The 16231-nt window shown below is 34.6% G+C and overlaps 1 protein-coding gene across 1 annotated transcript in view; it reads right to left on the reverse strand.

Moving 5' to 3' along the window:
* Positions 1-4633: 4633 nt before the first annotated feature.
* The window catches only part of LOC129238740 (uncharacterized), a 31073-nt gene continuing 19475 nt past the window's right edge, over positions 4634-16231 (reverse strand). The window contains exons 4-5 of the mRNA XM_054873892.1: positions 4967-5794; positions 4634-4902 (exon numbers count right to left, since the gene is read on the reverse strand). Of these exons, the coding sequence (XP_054729867.1) occupies positions 5028-5794 (767 nt within the window). The 3' untranslated portion in view covers positions 4634-4902; positions 4967-5027. The remainder of the gene's footprint in view (positions 4903-4966; positions 5795-16231) is intronic.

The raw sequence follows: 16231 nt of genomic DNA on the forward strand, positions 1-16231 counted from the left end.
CCAGATTGGTCTATTGTGCGCCCCTAATTACTTAATTATAATTATTTAGTATACCGAGGAATCGAACCAGCTCCTTAGGAGGGAGCAATTGTAGGTCTTCCTCCTATAGTAGGTACGAGCCCAGGATTCTGTGTCTTTATGCCTCACAGTTGGTGATTAAGTGTTCCATAGACTCCTCTTTATCACAGCACAACCTTCATCACTAGAACAATATACACTTGGAACAATATACGACGGCGTCCTCTGCCTCAAGATACCAAAGAGAACCAAAATAATCGCCTTTGCGGACGACATCGCCATAATTGGTACAGCGAAACATTTAAGCGATATTTGCGACAAAACTACAATAAAACCACAGAGGTTGTACAGACGTGGCTTCTACCAAAAGGTCGAGTATGTGCGCTTAGGGTATGCAGCGCATTCAAAACAGTATCGGAAGAAGTAGCATTAGTTTTTGTCGGAATGTATCCAACCGCTATATTGGCAGAAGAGGCAACAAAGCTTTTCGAAAGCAAAATCGAAGGTTCTGCTACAAGAGCAACCAGCATGCAGGTCTGGCAACAAAGATGGGACAATTCCACCGAGGGCCGTTGGACATATCTTTGGATTCCAAATTTGAAGTGCGGTCTCAAGGGATCGCATGGTGAAGTAGATTTCTATTTAACTCAGTTCTTCCCTCTACGAAAAACTGGTTTATCCTGATTTCAGAGTGCCACTTGTGGGTATTGCGCTACCATAACGCGCATGAAAAAAAAAATTCCACTAAAACCAACGACTGATTCGATAATCATTTTAGGGTTATGAATAATTTATTGGCTCTTGCTAGCTGAGTTGGTCAGATGCGAAACGGCTCTCAGACTTACAGTATTCCTTTAGTCTGAATTTCACTATGTAATGTTTTATGAGAAAGGCAACCATTTAGTGGAAATATCAGTCATTATGGGTAAATTCCATTTTGTTTGTCATTTCGTGTAAAATTATGACGTCACACAAATGTCATAATGAAAACCGTGCCACAAATTCTTCTTCGTACTTTTTTTGACGGTACCCTTGGTGTGAGTTTGACAGACATCTAGGTATGTGATGGTGTGAGTGTTTGGTCATTTTGCTTGAGTAGATTGGTGGGGTTTTTATGCCAAATTTGAAACTTATGGTGACCTTTAAAACAATAGAATATCGACAGCAACAAAAAATGTAAAATAATATCTTTGACTTGGAAAACTTAGAATACAAATTATCTTATATATAAAATAAAGTCAACTTTTTGTGTGTGTTCGCTAACCGGCCGTGTCTTTGAACCGAATTAAACCAAACTTACACACATTGTTAAGAAGGTATTGAAGATGGTTTCCGTATAGTTTGGATACCTATTGGTGGATAGGTTTCGAGATATAGGTCAAAACGTGGTCTACGGTGGGTAACCTTCGGAAGTGTATGTACAATATGGGTACCAAATGGAAGCTGTTGGTGAATGCTTTAGTAAAGAGTATTTTTCATGCCGCTCCGTGACTGGGCTTCTCGAGATATAGGTCAAAACGTGGACCCGGGTAACCTTTGGTTGTGTATGTACAATATGGGTATCAAATGAAAGCTGTTGATAAGTGCTTTAATACGGGGTAATTTTCATACCTACCACCAAACGTGGACCCGACGTGTCTTTGCACCGAATTAAACCAAACTTACACACATTGTTAAGTAAGTATTGAAAATGGGTTTCGTAAAGTTTGGTTGTAATTCGGAACACTGGCAACGCGTACAGCGTTCTTTTGAACCAGCCATAATGTCGTTTACTTTTTTAACGCTTGGGGCGGAACTGAACTGTCAAATTGACAGTGTGAGTTACAATGTGTCAATATTTCTTTCTGATTTGGATGGCATAAGAAGAAGACGTAAGTGCAAAGTGTAAAAATTTTTTGTGAATTTTTTTGGAGTGGATTTTGGAACAGTGAATAATTTCTTCTTTTTTCCTGATTTTCAATTTATATTTTATATTTACTCAAAAACAAATAGAAAAACAAAAAATATTGTTTATGCCAAAGCGCTTGAATAAAGAATAAAGAAATAAATAATATGAAAACCATATATTTTCTGTTCTAAACCATATCTATTCTATATATTTTAGTGTGCCCAGCGAAGCGGGCCGGGCTTGCTAGTTTTCAATAAATTTGTTTGCTATAATATTGCGTTTTTATTCAGAATATCTAAATTTGTATGATCTTTTTTAGAATTTTTTCTAAGAATTCAATAATTTTTTACGCAACCATGTTACAGAAAAGATCGTTTTGGAATCAAGTGAGCTCAGCTGTGAGCATTTTGTGACAACCAGCTGAGAGTGTTTTTACTTATTGATTTGTACAATGCACAGAACCAAGGTGGATTTATTAAGGTGACAGCATTCACTCAGCTGAATTTTTCGCCGTAGGTATGGCTTACGTCAAAATTATATGCTTTGTTTGTATGTATTGGTATGCTCACATTCGTATGTTTACATTTGATTACTGATTTTGACGTGTTGCTTGGACCAAACGCAACAACAAATACATGTAGGGTTTTACTTATATGTGTTTGCTGTCACCTGTAATAAATTCGCCTTGCACAGAACTAACAAACCAAGGATGATAAAATGCATGGTTGCGCTTTTCGAGTTCGCCGTACCGTCAGAGCCCAAGAATGATGGAATACAGATTGCGCATTCCGAATTCGCTCTGTCGTCAGAGCACACGAATAAACGAACAAAAGAAAGGGTAATTATTAGTTTGTAAAGAGAAAGAGTAGCCGGAAGCAAAGGAAATGATGAAACACAAAAATTATACGCACATACACATACTTTCTTGTTGCCACGGCGTCTTCTGCATAAAAATGCAAAAAAACTGAATTTCAAGGCATTACATCAATTTTTCTTTTACAATTCAACCCACAGTACTTCGTTTAATTTAAATCTCACAAATCACAATATCACCAAGCCATTCACTGAAATTACACAAACATAATTTCTCCTACTTTTGTTTGTTTTGTATTGCGAAGGGAGCTGACGTCAGACTTGTCAAAATCGGGAAAAATAAGATAACTGTTTTTTAATGGTGCCACCTTAGATACTCAATTCGCCTTGCATTACTACAAATCGAAGAGATGGGCAAGGATCAAGGCGGATTTATTACAGGTGATGGCATTCGAACAGCTGATTTTTTCGCCGTGGATATGAATAACGTCAAAATTATTTGTTTTTTTTCTTAGATCTGTGTGTTTACTTGCCATTTGTATACAATGAGAATGTATGTTGATGAATCAAATAATATCTAAAGTGAAATGTTACAAAAACAAAAACATAAAGTGTACTGGGCTTGAAAAAAGTTAAGGGGGGGGAGTAAGGGATAAAAATCGATTTTTTGTTTTGCATGTTATTGTAGTAAAACATTTCAAAAATACCGTGTTAAAATTTTAAGTCAATCCGAGCAAAACTTTTTAAGTTATAGAGCATAAAGCCGAGCCGCCTCAAACATCTGCCGAGATAACTTAAAACTTTAAACGCGGTTTTCTCGAACCTTTTTTTTAAAAGTGCGTAGTCATTGGCATTTGAAAACTACTCAACCGATCCTTTTGAAATTTTGCACACATATTTTACATATAAAAAACCTCCCCCCAACGTTTTTTTTTCGCCATTTTTTTTTTATATTAAGGTGGTTTTACACCTACAAAATGGCGGCATTTTTTCGTCAAAAATCACTTTTTACTTCAAACGACTACCAAATGGCTGAAAATGAAAATAAATCGTCAAAATAAACGTTGGGGGGAAGTTTAACTCATACTTTAACTAAATTATTCGATTTTTTTGATTTCAGATGATTCTACGCTGAGATATGCTGACTACTGCAAAATGTATTTTTGAAAAGACGTCTACGTAAATGTGCTCTCATTCGCTCATTTTGCAATATTTTTACATGAAAATTTTATCAAATATTCTTGAAATGTTACTTTATAATATGCAACAACTTTAGTAAACTGACTTGAACCGTTTCGCTACAATAAATTCATGAAAAAAGTGTTTTTTTAGCGTTTATCCCTTACCCCCCCCCTAAGTTATGTTTTTAGCGTTCCTGGAGCGCAACCGCAATGGCGTGAGTGTGGAGGAGAGCATGCTGATTTTGTTGTGATGGAATTTAAAAAGCAAAAACAAAATACATGTGTCTGTTTACTTACGTATATACGGATGCCATCATCTGTAATAAATCCGCCTTGGCAAGGACTGTGCAGGAAGAACGCCCAGTTTCTTGTATCTGTTGTGTCGACAATTCGATGCGTAGTTTACCATCATTCTTAAAACAATTTTCTATTTAACTTTACTTTTGATCTACCCTAAAACTTGACTATTTACAAAATAAGTTTCTAAGTTTCTTGAAAAACATAGACTATGCCTAAGAACCTACGATTAAATGCGTATTTCTAATGTTATCCCAAAATTACTAATTCTAAAATTGTCTTCAATTTGGTTCCATTAACTATACTTCGTTTCATTTTAAGCATCCATTTCCGGTTCTTCGTTGAGAGTGTAAACACCCATGGCCGTCTGTGGACCACTGCCGCCTACAGTTGTTTCCAAGCAAGACTGCGAGGAATTGTCCAATAGCGGCGCATTCACGGTTGATAGTCCCATACCAGTTGGTAGCAGATTAGACGGCGTGGTAGCAGTAACTGACACGCTTGTATAGGGTGACAAATTATTTAAAGGCAGTGCATTGGCACCACCACCACCGCCCTTTAGTAGATGGGTTGAGGTCACTGAAGAGCTATTCGGATCCATAGTAAGTATGGGCACGAGCTCATGATTGACATAGTCTTTCAACGTATGCATTTGATTTATATCTGTGTCTAGCTGAGCGCCATAGGCGAGTGAAGTTGGTGTGCCTGCGAAGATAGAAAAAAAGTCCCTTTTGAAAAGTATGGTACTTTATTCGAGACTTCCTCTTACCTGATACTAGCGTCTCTTCGGTGGGATTGCGCTTGTACAAACTTGTGCCCTTTTCATATTGTCAAGGTGGCATATAGTAGCCTTGCTCTTCACTCATCGTATCCAATACATTGGCGCCTTTCTTGAACTCCACCACGATTTTGATGCGATGCACAATCTCCTCGTGTATTACATTGAAACACATCGCCGTCAATGCCATGCCGGACATGATGTATATGGAGCAAAACCATGTTGTTGTAGTGGATTCACGTCGCAAGCCCGGTAGCATATCACCAAAACCAATTGTGGACAAACTCATAAAACAAAAGTAGATGCCATCAAGTATGGGCCAATCCTCTAAACGATACAATACCACCGCACCAATTAAAATGTAAATGACCATCATCGAAAGGCACAACAAAATAGGCGCCAATATACTCAGTCCATGCATGGAACCGCGCGATTCGCTCGCACTTAGCGAATCAATGTCGGGTGGTAGCATCTGCGTGCCTGTGGGTAGATTTGATTGTTTCTCGGACGCTTGAAATGTGTCGTGCACATAGTAGGGTTCCTGTAAGGCCGCCTGTTGTTGTTTGCGCAACTCCTCCTGTTGTCGTTTCCGTTTCATGCGACGCTCCTTTTCAGCCATACGCTTTTCATCGTAACAACAATAGCCACAATTGGAGCAGAGGCAGCAGCATAACGCTTTTGAGAATACTTCACGTGCCACTTTCGCCAAAATGCCGCCGGTGCTGGAGAGATAAACGAGTGTGAGCGGTATGCCGAAAATGGCATAGACGAGTGTAACCAAGCGGCCGAGTGTAGTGCGCGGTGCAATATTGCCATAACCTGTGTGGAGATGCGAGAGGAAATGGAAAAATGTAGCGATTAAATGCGGATGGTTTTAAAACTTTTCTTAAGAAATATGATTTACTGCTTAATGTTAAAAGTACTATAGAAAATTGAGTGCAATACTTTCCAGGAGTATTTGAATTATCTGAAAGAATAAATAAGAAAAATGTATGGACCAATAAAACTGCAGGACGGTACCTTTCGAATAAGATATAATCATGAGCTGGAACTTTTAGTAAAAAACAAAACTGTGATAAGATTTATAAAATCTAATAGGATAAGATGGGTTGGACCACGTGTTTAGAATTCCCAAAGAGAAAACAACTAGAAAGGCAGCTGAATTGCGCCTTGTTGGAGGCCGCCCCAGAAAGAGAAGGCTCGAAGACGTTGAAGATGACCTTGCAAGGTTGAACGTGCGGCGGTGGAAGGAAGTAGCCTTAGATAGAGACGGATGGCAAAAGGTTGTGAATGAAGCAATGGTTCACCAAGGACAGTGACGCTAAGAAGAAGAAAAAGAAATATTCCGATTAATGAAGGAATGGAACTGGGTCATCCATCCCTTCTTTGTCTGGCTCTATCTTATGAAGGGTTCAGCAGATATTCTTACAAGATTGTGGAACGTTTTTAGATTATTTTTATAACATCGTTATTTAGCGATAACACAAAAAAGGTTTAAAGGAGTTAATCTCAGTCCCGAATCACCGACTATTTTGTACAAAACTTCAATAGCTTGATGGGTTGGTTTATAGTTCCATCAATGAAATAGCGTTTTAAGTAGCATTTTAGATGAAAATGCGCATCTTCTGAAACTTCGTTTCAGTTTGGCTTATGTTTCAAATATTTCGAAACGTTGCTTAAGCGCAAAAGAATCCATTTCGTATTGCGAAGGCTTGAAACTGAACTCCAGGCACTTGTATGAGCGCGAGGTAGCTGTCAGTGTCAAAATTATATGTCGTTTACTTATAACGGGTGGGCCATATAGCGTTTGCTTTTTGAACCACCTATTTTTTTGAGAATGGTAACACAAATGACATGTCAAATGTGCTCATAATTTACTTAAAGGTTTGACATTTACGAAATGGGACGCTATACGCTTGAACAAAATTGGGAAATATTGAAAACCTATTTCCAAAGTGGTCGGTCTTCTTCTTCTTTTCTGATTTTCACATCGGTGGCTACGTCAAAAAGCAAAATTGTCGGATTTGGGGTTCAGAAAATCCACAAGTTACTGTAGAGAAGCAAATGCATCCACAACGAGTCACTGTTTGGTGCGGTTTTTGGTCTGGCGGCATCATCGGTCCATTTTTTTCGAAAATGAGCGAGGAGCCGCGGTTACAGTAAATGGTGAGCTTTACCGTGACATGCTCAACGAGTTGTTTCCAAAAATTGAAGAGGATGACATGGACGACATTTGGTTTCAACAGGACCGTGCAACTTGTCACACTGCCAAAGTTACACTCGAACTTTTGGCTACCGTTTTTGAAAACCGAATAATCAGCCGAAATTCCGATATCAATTGGCCGCCTCGGAGCTGTGATTTAAGCCCGTTGGACTATTTTTTGTGGAGAGCCGTTAAGGACAAATGCTATGCGAACCATCCAGAGACGATTGATGCTTTAAAACACGAAATCGAAGTTGTCATTCATGAAATCGGAGCCCAAATAATCGAAAATGTGCTTAAAAATTGGGTTGATGGAATGGCCCACTGTAAAGCCAGTTGTGGCAGTCATTTGAACGATATTATTTTTCATTCATAAATGACAATGTTCAATCTTCAAAATAAAAAAAAGGTTTGAAAAAATATTGATTATTTTTTTTTATAGCCGATTCAAAAAACAAATTTTACATGACCCACCCTATACAAAAGAAAAATTTCTTCTATTAAAAAAATTAAAAGAAGAAAAGCAAGGTCTGAAAATTGAACTAATAAAGTGTTGAAAAAGTTATGGAGCGATCACCGCAATTAGAAGTGATTGACACACCAAGAAAAAATGGCAATTTCAGGACAGGAACAGAAGGTTAGGTTAGGTTAGTCAGGTTGCTTGTTTAACACAAGACACTCGGTGCTCCTAAGGCCCATTGCGCTACCTGCATTTGATTTCCATCCCTTAATTTAGGCTTAGAACTTTTTAAGAAGGTAACTCGTTACTCCAGTGAGACATTTTTCCCAGGTCTTCAAAGAAATAACCGCCAAGATATTTGGCATGGCTTCTTCAAAGTGCAGGACATTCACAGTGGAGGTGTTGTACCGACTCCAACTTCTTCTTCATCTCCACAGCTCCTGCAGAAGTAATTGTGTATACCCATTCTATTGGCTAAAGTGTCAATAGCGCAGTGAGCCATTATAACATCTGTGAGGACGCTGGTAGTTGATCTGTTGAATTCAAGCAAACATGTTGTGCTTTTAAGATTCAGTTTTGGCCTGAGTGCTTTGGATACCCTGCAGTTAGTAGTCAGAGGCCAGCTTCTATTGGTTTCCGTGATTACGCTCCAGTCAATCGCAGTGTATAGTTCGTTTAGAGTAATGTAGTAGTTATGTCCTCTACCACTCGCTGAAAGTCAAACTCAGAGCCTTTCCATGCACACTAATTCGCTCTTTCATTTGAAAGCAAATACGCAACTCATATACATACATACATACACACACGCACCTTGATCCGAATGAAAATACAAACAAACTGCCGGTTGTTTCCCAAATTGAACGCTTATCTTATATTAAGTATTTTTTCATTACCCTCATTTATTCATGGAAATGTCACTGCCTCCGCATGTCAGAAGTAATAAAACAATAAGATATTCATGAAATGACAGAAATGTTGCGCTCGAATGCTTAAGCAACGCCATAAGATGTGCCATTTGTGTTGTTTTAAATGACATCAATAACAGTAAAAATTTACAATATGGACTGATTGAATTTCCAAAAAGGAGTGTAAAATTAAGTATGTAGATGAAAAACTCGCTTATCTTTTTCTTTCGCAAATAAAAGCAAATATTTTTTTAACTTCCATGCCGCTTATTGGCTTTCGTTTTGACTTTAACGCTTATGAAGTGACGCTTTTATTGCAAATAAAAAATACAAAATGCTAATAATGTATGAAAAGAGTCAAAGTATGCGATACTAAAATGGTGTAGATGTATAAGTGCATATGTTGGGGTAGGCGTAGGCTTCATAATGGAACGATACAATTTATTGGAAGGATAGATAGCACTAAGAAGTGTTTTTCAGTTCCATATTTTTTGTAAGCTAGCGAATAGCTCCAGCGCGTTTTGCTAATATGAATTCTAATCTTTTTTAAAGGTCATAATAAAGATTTCCATCACTCAAAAAAACGTTTTTTTTTTTTGCATAAAAGTTATTTAAAAACAAAATTGAATGATTAATTTTCCACAACTTTCGAAAAAAAGAAAAAAAAAAATTAATTCGTCTAAGAATGGATGATTAATTTTGCACCACCTTGAAAAAAGAAGAAACTAATAAAAAAAAATTCTTAGATTAAAAATTCTTTTCATTAATTTTTGGTAGATCTGCCTGGTTATTCCATATTTGAGCTCCATGACTTTTTCAGTAAAAGCGCGATTCCATGTCAAGTGATCCAAGTATTTTGGATATGGTCTTAAATATTTCTAAAAATTTATTGAGTTGCAGGTTATACTCAAATAAGAAGTACTCTGAAAAAATTTTGAAAAAGATTTAATAACTTTAAAATTTATTCAACCTTGAAAATTTTGGTATCAAATATCCTCGGGTTTTTCCGATATTTTTGTATTTTAGCAGTAAAACCGCTTTTTTGAAAATTTTTTTTTTTAATTACAATACATTTTGGAAAAAAAATTATTTAAAAAAAAAAAAATTAATTTTTGTTCATGATTTATTTTTAAATTTAATTATTTTTTTGTAGGTTATACTCAAATAAGAAGTAAGATTGAGATTTATGCAAAGTTGAAAATTTTGGTATTGAGTGTTTAAGTCAAAAATTGTCGATTTTTTTAACAGTTTTGTATTGTTTTTTATATTTTAGGAGAAAATATACTTTATTGAAAAAAAATTTTTTGAGAAAAAATTATGTATTTTGAAAAAAGTGTATTTTTGAAAAAAAAAAAAATAATAATTTTTGTTAATGATTTATTTTTAAATTTAATGACAGAGATTTATGCAACGTTGAAAATGTTCGATGTATCGAGTATTTTAAAGCCAAATATCTTCGGTTCGTTCTAAAATTTTTATATTTTAGAAGAAAGTTTTCTTTTTTGAAAAAAATGTAGTGTTTTGAAAAAAATTTAATTTATTTTTTTAAATACATATACAAAATACAAATAATTTCAAATAATATTAAAAGAGAAAAAATGAAAAACAAAAATGTTTAAATTTAGGGCATAGGGCCTCGACAATACTCTTCCATCGTGCACGGTTCTAGGCTGTTCTTTTTGCGCCGTCTCATATGATGTCGGCATCTGCTAGGCCCTCAAAATGTCTGGTGAAATTCCAAACGAAAGCTCTTTTGTGCCGAGCCAATTGGGTCATAACGTGGTCTAGGACGACGGCGAAGAGAAGGGGCTACAGGAGACAACCTTGTCTTACGCTTGCGCTGGTGGTGAAGGGACCGCTGATGTTGCCGTTGTGAAGCACTCTCTCGGAGTTCTCGTGTTCTCTCGAACACCCTTTCTACTCAACGCCAGCTATACTGAATCTCGTTTGATAGTGTCTTCGAATGCTTTCTTAAAGTCGACGCATGTAGAGCGGGGAGTGCCACTCAATTGATTGTTCTACTATGATGTGAAGATTGCTAACTTTGTCAACACAGCTTTGGTGAGGGCGAAATCAAGCTTGTTCGTCTCTTAAGGAGCGTTCAATTCATTGGAGCCTGCCTTGTGTGGTCGTGGCTAGAATTTTGTAGATGGCGTTGAGCAGGGTTATTCCTCCCCAGTTGCTGCAGTCACGCAAATCGCGTTTCTTGGGCAGCTTCACGATGCTGATGCCTTTTGTCCAGGACGGAATTAGGTTTTCATTGTCCCAAGCAGCGGTGATGTGGGGATGCGGAATTTCCGCTGAAATTTGCGGGTCGACGATCAATAGTTCTGGCTGTATGTCACTTTCGCCCGCAGCTTTATTGAGCTTCAGGTTGTTGATCTCCACTAGACTAGGGAAAGATGTTTGTTATTTTGCTGCTGGTTTTTGTGCTGATCACTTCGAAGCTAGATTCGCTGCTAAGAGCTTTGTTGCTAATTACTTTAAAGTATTCTTTCCATCTACGGATCTGGCCATCATTGGAGGTCGGTAAAGCATCATTCAGATCTCTGACTGGCTGGTTACTACTACTCTGTTGGTTGGTTAGGCGGCTATCTGTAGACTGACCGTAGGGAGTTGCCTTTTGAGTTCATTTTTGCGCTGAATGATGCCCCAAGGAGTACCAGAGATCCATGGTTTGATATTGGTGGCTTTTATTGTGCCGATTTTTTCTTGAGCGAGTATGGTTATCCCTCAGAAAACTGGTATTGTTTTTCATGTTTCCAACTCTCTTTCAAGAGAGTTTCATTACACCGCGTTTATACAGGGAGACTTTAGTTGCTTTAACTATGCAAATTCACTTTAGGTGATGAGCGTCGTTCGTGTTCCGTTGCTTGCAACTGTTGCGTTTTTGGTCTACACTCAACAACATTGAGAACAGCAAGAACACAAAGAGTGTTGATAGAGACCGAGCATCACAGGTAAAGAATTAGAGCAACGAAGGTTTCGCTGCATGAACGCGGTTTTACTAGTACTCTTTAAGTGATTCCAAAAAAATGTAATTTTTGGCAATTGCTTCATATATTCGCCCCTTTCTAACGCTAATATCAGATTCTGGCTAAAAATTGTAGGTATACTTATATTATTTTCAATTAGAATAGGGCAGGTTTTTCTGGCAGTGGGTTGTATTTATTTGTATGTTCAATTAATTGCACAAATACAAGTGAACGCTTTTTTTAAAGCAACGCATTTCGATTTTAATCTGTGTCACTCGTTATTATCGTGACTCTCAACAACTTTATTTGCATGATTTTTATTCTAATTCGAAATGCTTTTTAAACCTTTTCACACACACACATGCATATGAACTGAGTTACAGATACGTCTGATATTTACCCATCTACCAATACGAGGGCTGCTTTTTTTAATTGCCCTGGGCTTACACCCAACGAAAGTAGAAGTAATCACGAAATGCAAAGAAACTAAAGCAGCAAATTCACAAACTATTCCGAGTATTACCCAATTGCTGTTGTTGTTATTCTTATTTCCCATCGCAATGTTTCGAACTATTTCCGTGCAACTTTTTTTGCACATTTTTTTATTGCTGTAAAGCTTGACGCAAAAGCCATGAACTACAAAGTCACAATGCCTGTGCTGCTGCGCCTTTGCATATGCTTTGCATTTTTATTTATTAGCAAATTACTTACAACTACAACGCCAAGCAGTCAATATGTACAGTGTATCAGTAAGCGCTACAATAAAATCATTGCAGTAGCGCAAATACCACCACAAAAAAGAGGGGGAAAACACAAAAAGGCAAAAAAATACTGCATCTTAAGCTGTGGAATTGCCAGAAAGCATTGCGTAAAAGAATTGATGAAATAATTTTTTTGTTTTTGCTTTCATTTCGATATCTCGAATGTCAGCATAGCAAATGGCATAATGTACGCAGATGTAGAGCCTTTTATGCTATAACAAGCAATATTGCGTATTCGTAAGCGTGTGCTGCCAAATGTGTGTGTGTGTATGTTTTCTTCTGTTTTGTGAGAGTGGAAAATTTGCAAATTGAAAAAAAGGAAGAAATGGAAATTTTCTGCTGATATTGGCAATTTGCAAATATATTATGAAGATTCTTTATTGTTTGTTGCGTGTGTCCTTTCTGGTCTTCAACTTCAACATTGTCGTCGGCTTTATTGTTTTCTCGAATGCCTTCTCTATTTGGCTAGCAGTATAATGTGTACAGTGAATATGTGTGTGCATATGTATGTACTTACACACATATACTCCAACACAAACATACATTCTATTTTAACTTGAGTCTGACTGCGCTCCATTATTGGCTATTATTGTCATTGGCATAAATGAAAATTTACGATACTTCATGCTGTGCGTGTGGGCGTGGGGGTATAAATGGTGCTTGCGCACATATTTACTGCTTAAGAGTGTTGATGCTTTATCTATAGGTATATATAAGTACGAGTATATTTATAGTATTATAGATAAACTTCATCAAGATTGCTGGTTGTAGGAAGGAGCAGGTTCTTCTGGGGTGGATGTAGAGTTTCGCATTGCAAAATAAGAAGGCCAACAGTGGACAAGCTTGAACCTGCATAGATAATAAAATAAAGTGAAACTCCTGTGGAAAAAAGCTTTTTAACAGATGAAAGCATTTCACCAAGGCATCCTCTTCTCAATTATCATACGAGTCATCGGATCGGGCATTGTCAATGTTCTTGCCTTTGCAGTTTATGCTATTTGGCGAGTTATGGCGTGTGATTTTTGTAGGGGTACTTTGAGCTGTCATTTTAGTATTCAGTTGTGTACTCATTTCATGAAGGCATTCATTGGCATTAAATTATACAGGTTGACACAAATCTTGAACTAAGAACGTGACTTCACTTTTTCAAATGTCTTTGACATACCACATTTCCAACTGAACTCAGAGTAGCCTCAGCACGTCCAGGTGTTAACAGTGAACAATTAAATTAAGAATTAAATGAAAAATTAAAAAAAAGTGAAATGTTTGGTATATTTTTAGTATATTATAAGAAATTACTTTGAATGTCAAAACACAAAATTTGCTCACAAAATAAAAACAACAAAAATTTGATCACCAGAAATCAAATTTACTCACAAAAACAAAATTTGCTAAAAAAACGAAAGAATTTGCTAACCAAAAAACAAAATTTGCTCACACAAAAACAAATAAAATTTGTTCACCAAAAACAAAATTTGCTCACAAAAAACAAAAAAGATTCGTTTACCAAAAACAAAATTTGCTCATGAAAAAAAAATTTGCTCACACAAAAAAAAAAAAATTTTGGTCACGAAAAACAAAATTTGTTCATAAAAAAAGCTAAAATAAAAGAATTTGCTCACCAAAAAAAAAAAAATTGCTCACAATTAACAAAAAAATTTATTCGCCAAAAACCAAATTTGCTCATACAAAAAAAACATAAATTTGTTAGAAAAAGGAAAAAATATGCTTAATAAAAGCAAAAAAAAAACAAAAAAAAAGAATTTGCTCACCAAAAAACAAAATTTGCTCACAATTAACAAAAATATTTATTCACCAAATACCAAATTTGCTCACACAAAAAAAAAAAATAAATTTAAAAAAAAGAAAAAATTTGCTTAATAAAAGAAAAAAATTTGCTCACAAAAAAAAAAAAAATGTTCACGAAAAAACCAAAATTTGCTTACGAGAATAAAAAAAAACAAAATTTCCTAAAAAAAAGAAAGAATTTGCTAACCAAAAAACAAAATTTGCTCACAAAAAAACAAATAAAATTTGTTCACCAAAAAACAAAATTTGCTCATAAAAAACAAAAAAAAAATTTGTTCACCAAAAAACAAAATTTGCTCACAAAAAAACAAAAAACATTTGTTAACCAAAAAACAAAATTTGCTCATGAAAAAAATATTTGCTCACACAAAAACAAAAAATTTTGTTCACGGAAAACCAAATTTGTTCATAAAAAAAGCTAAAAAAAGAAAGAATTTGCTCACCAAAAAACAAAATTTGCTCACAATTAACAAAAATATTTATTCACCATAAACCAAATTTGCTCACACAAAAAAAAAATAAATTTAAAAAAAAAAGAAAAAAATTGCCTAATAAAAAAACAAAATTTGCTCACAAAAAAAAATTTTTTTTCACGAAAAAACCAAACTTTGCTAACAAGAATAAAAAAAAAACAAAACAAAATTTGCTAAAAAACAGAAAGAATTTGCTAACCAAAACACAAATTTGCTCACACAAAAACAAATAAAATCTGTTCACCAAAAACAAAATTTGCTCACAAAAAACAAAAAAGATTCGTTTACCAAAAACAAAATTTGCTCATGAAAAAAAAATTTGCTCACACAAAAAAAAAAAATTTTGCTCACGAAAAACAAAATTTGTTCATAAAAAAAGCTAAAATAAAAGAATTTGCTCACCAAAAAAAAAAAATTTGCTCACAATTAACAAAAAAATTTATTCACCAAAAACCAAATTTGCTCATACAAAAAAAACATAAATTTGTTAGAAAAAGGAAAAAATATGCTTAATAAAAGCACAAAAAAACAAAAAAAAATTTCACCAAAAAACAAAATTTGCTCACAAGAATAAAAAAAAAACAAAACAAAATTTGCTAAAAAAAAAGAAAGAATTTGCTCACCAAAAAACAAAATTTGCTCACAAAAAAAAAACAAACAAAATTTGTTCACCAAAAAACAATTTGCTCACAAAAAACAGAAAAAATTCGTTAACCAAAAAACAAAATTTGCTCATGAAAAAAAAATTTGCTCACACAAAAACAAAAAATTTTGTTCACGGAAAACCAAATTTGTTCATAAAAAAAGCTAAAAAAAGAAAGAATTTGCTCACCAAAAAACAAAATTTGCTCACAATTAACAAAAATATTTATTCACCAAATACCAAATTTGCTCACACAAAAAAAAAAATAAATGTAAAAAAAATGAAAAAATTTGCTTAATAAAAGAAAAAAATTTGCTCACAAAAAAAAAAAAAAAATTTCACGAAAAAACCAAAATTTGCTTACGAGAATAAAAAAAAACAAAATTTCCTAAAAAAAGAAAGAATTTGCTAACCAAAAAACAAAATTTGCTCACAAAAAAACAAATAAAATTTGTTCACCAAAAAACAAAATTTGCTCACAAAAAACAAAAAAAAATTTGTTCACCAAAAAACAAAATTTGCTCACAAAAAAACAAAAAACATTTGTTAACCAAAAAACAAAATTTGCTCATGAAAAAAATATTTGCTCACACAAAAACAAAAAATTTTGTTCACGGAAAACCAAATTTGTTCATAAAAAAAGCTAAAAAAAGAAAGAATTTGCTCACCAAAAAACAAAATTTGCTCACAATTAACAAAAATATTTATTCACCATAAACCAAATTTGCTCACACAAAAAAAAAATAAATTTAAAAAAAAAAGAAAAAAATTGCCTAATAAAAAAACAAAATTTGCTCACAAAAAAAAAGTTTTTTTCACGAAAAAACCAAAATTTGCTAACAAGAATAAAAAAAAAAACAAAACAAAATTTCCTAAAAAACAGAAAGAATTTGCTAACCAAAACACAAAATTTGCTCACAAAAACCAAAAAAAAATTTGTTCACCAAAAAACAAAATTTGCTCACGAAAAAAAAAATTTGCTCACAAAAAACAAAAAAAATTGTTCACCAAAAAACAAAATTTGCTC

Source organism: Anastrepha obliqua, chromosome 2, assembly GCF_027943255.1.
Source record: "Anastrepha obliqua isolate idAnaObli1 chromosome 2, idAnaObli1_1.0, whole genome shotgun sequence".
Classification (NCBI taxonomy): Eukaryota; Metazoa; Arthropoda; class Insecta; order Diptera; family Tephritidae; genus Anastrepha; species Anastrepha obliqua.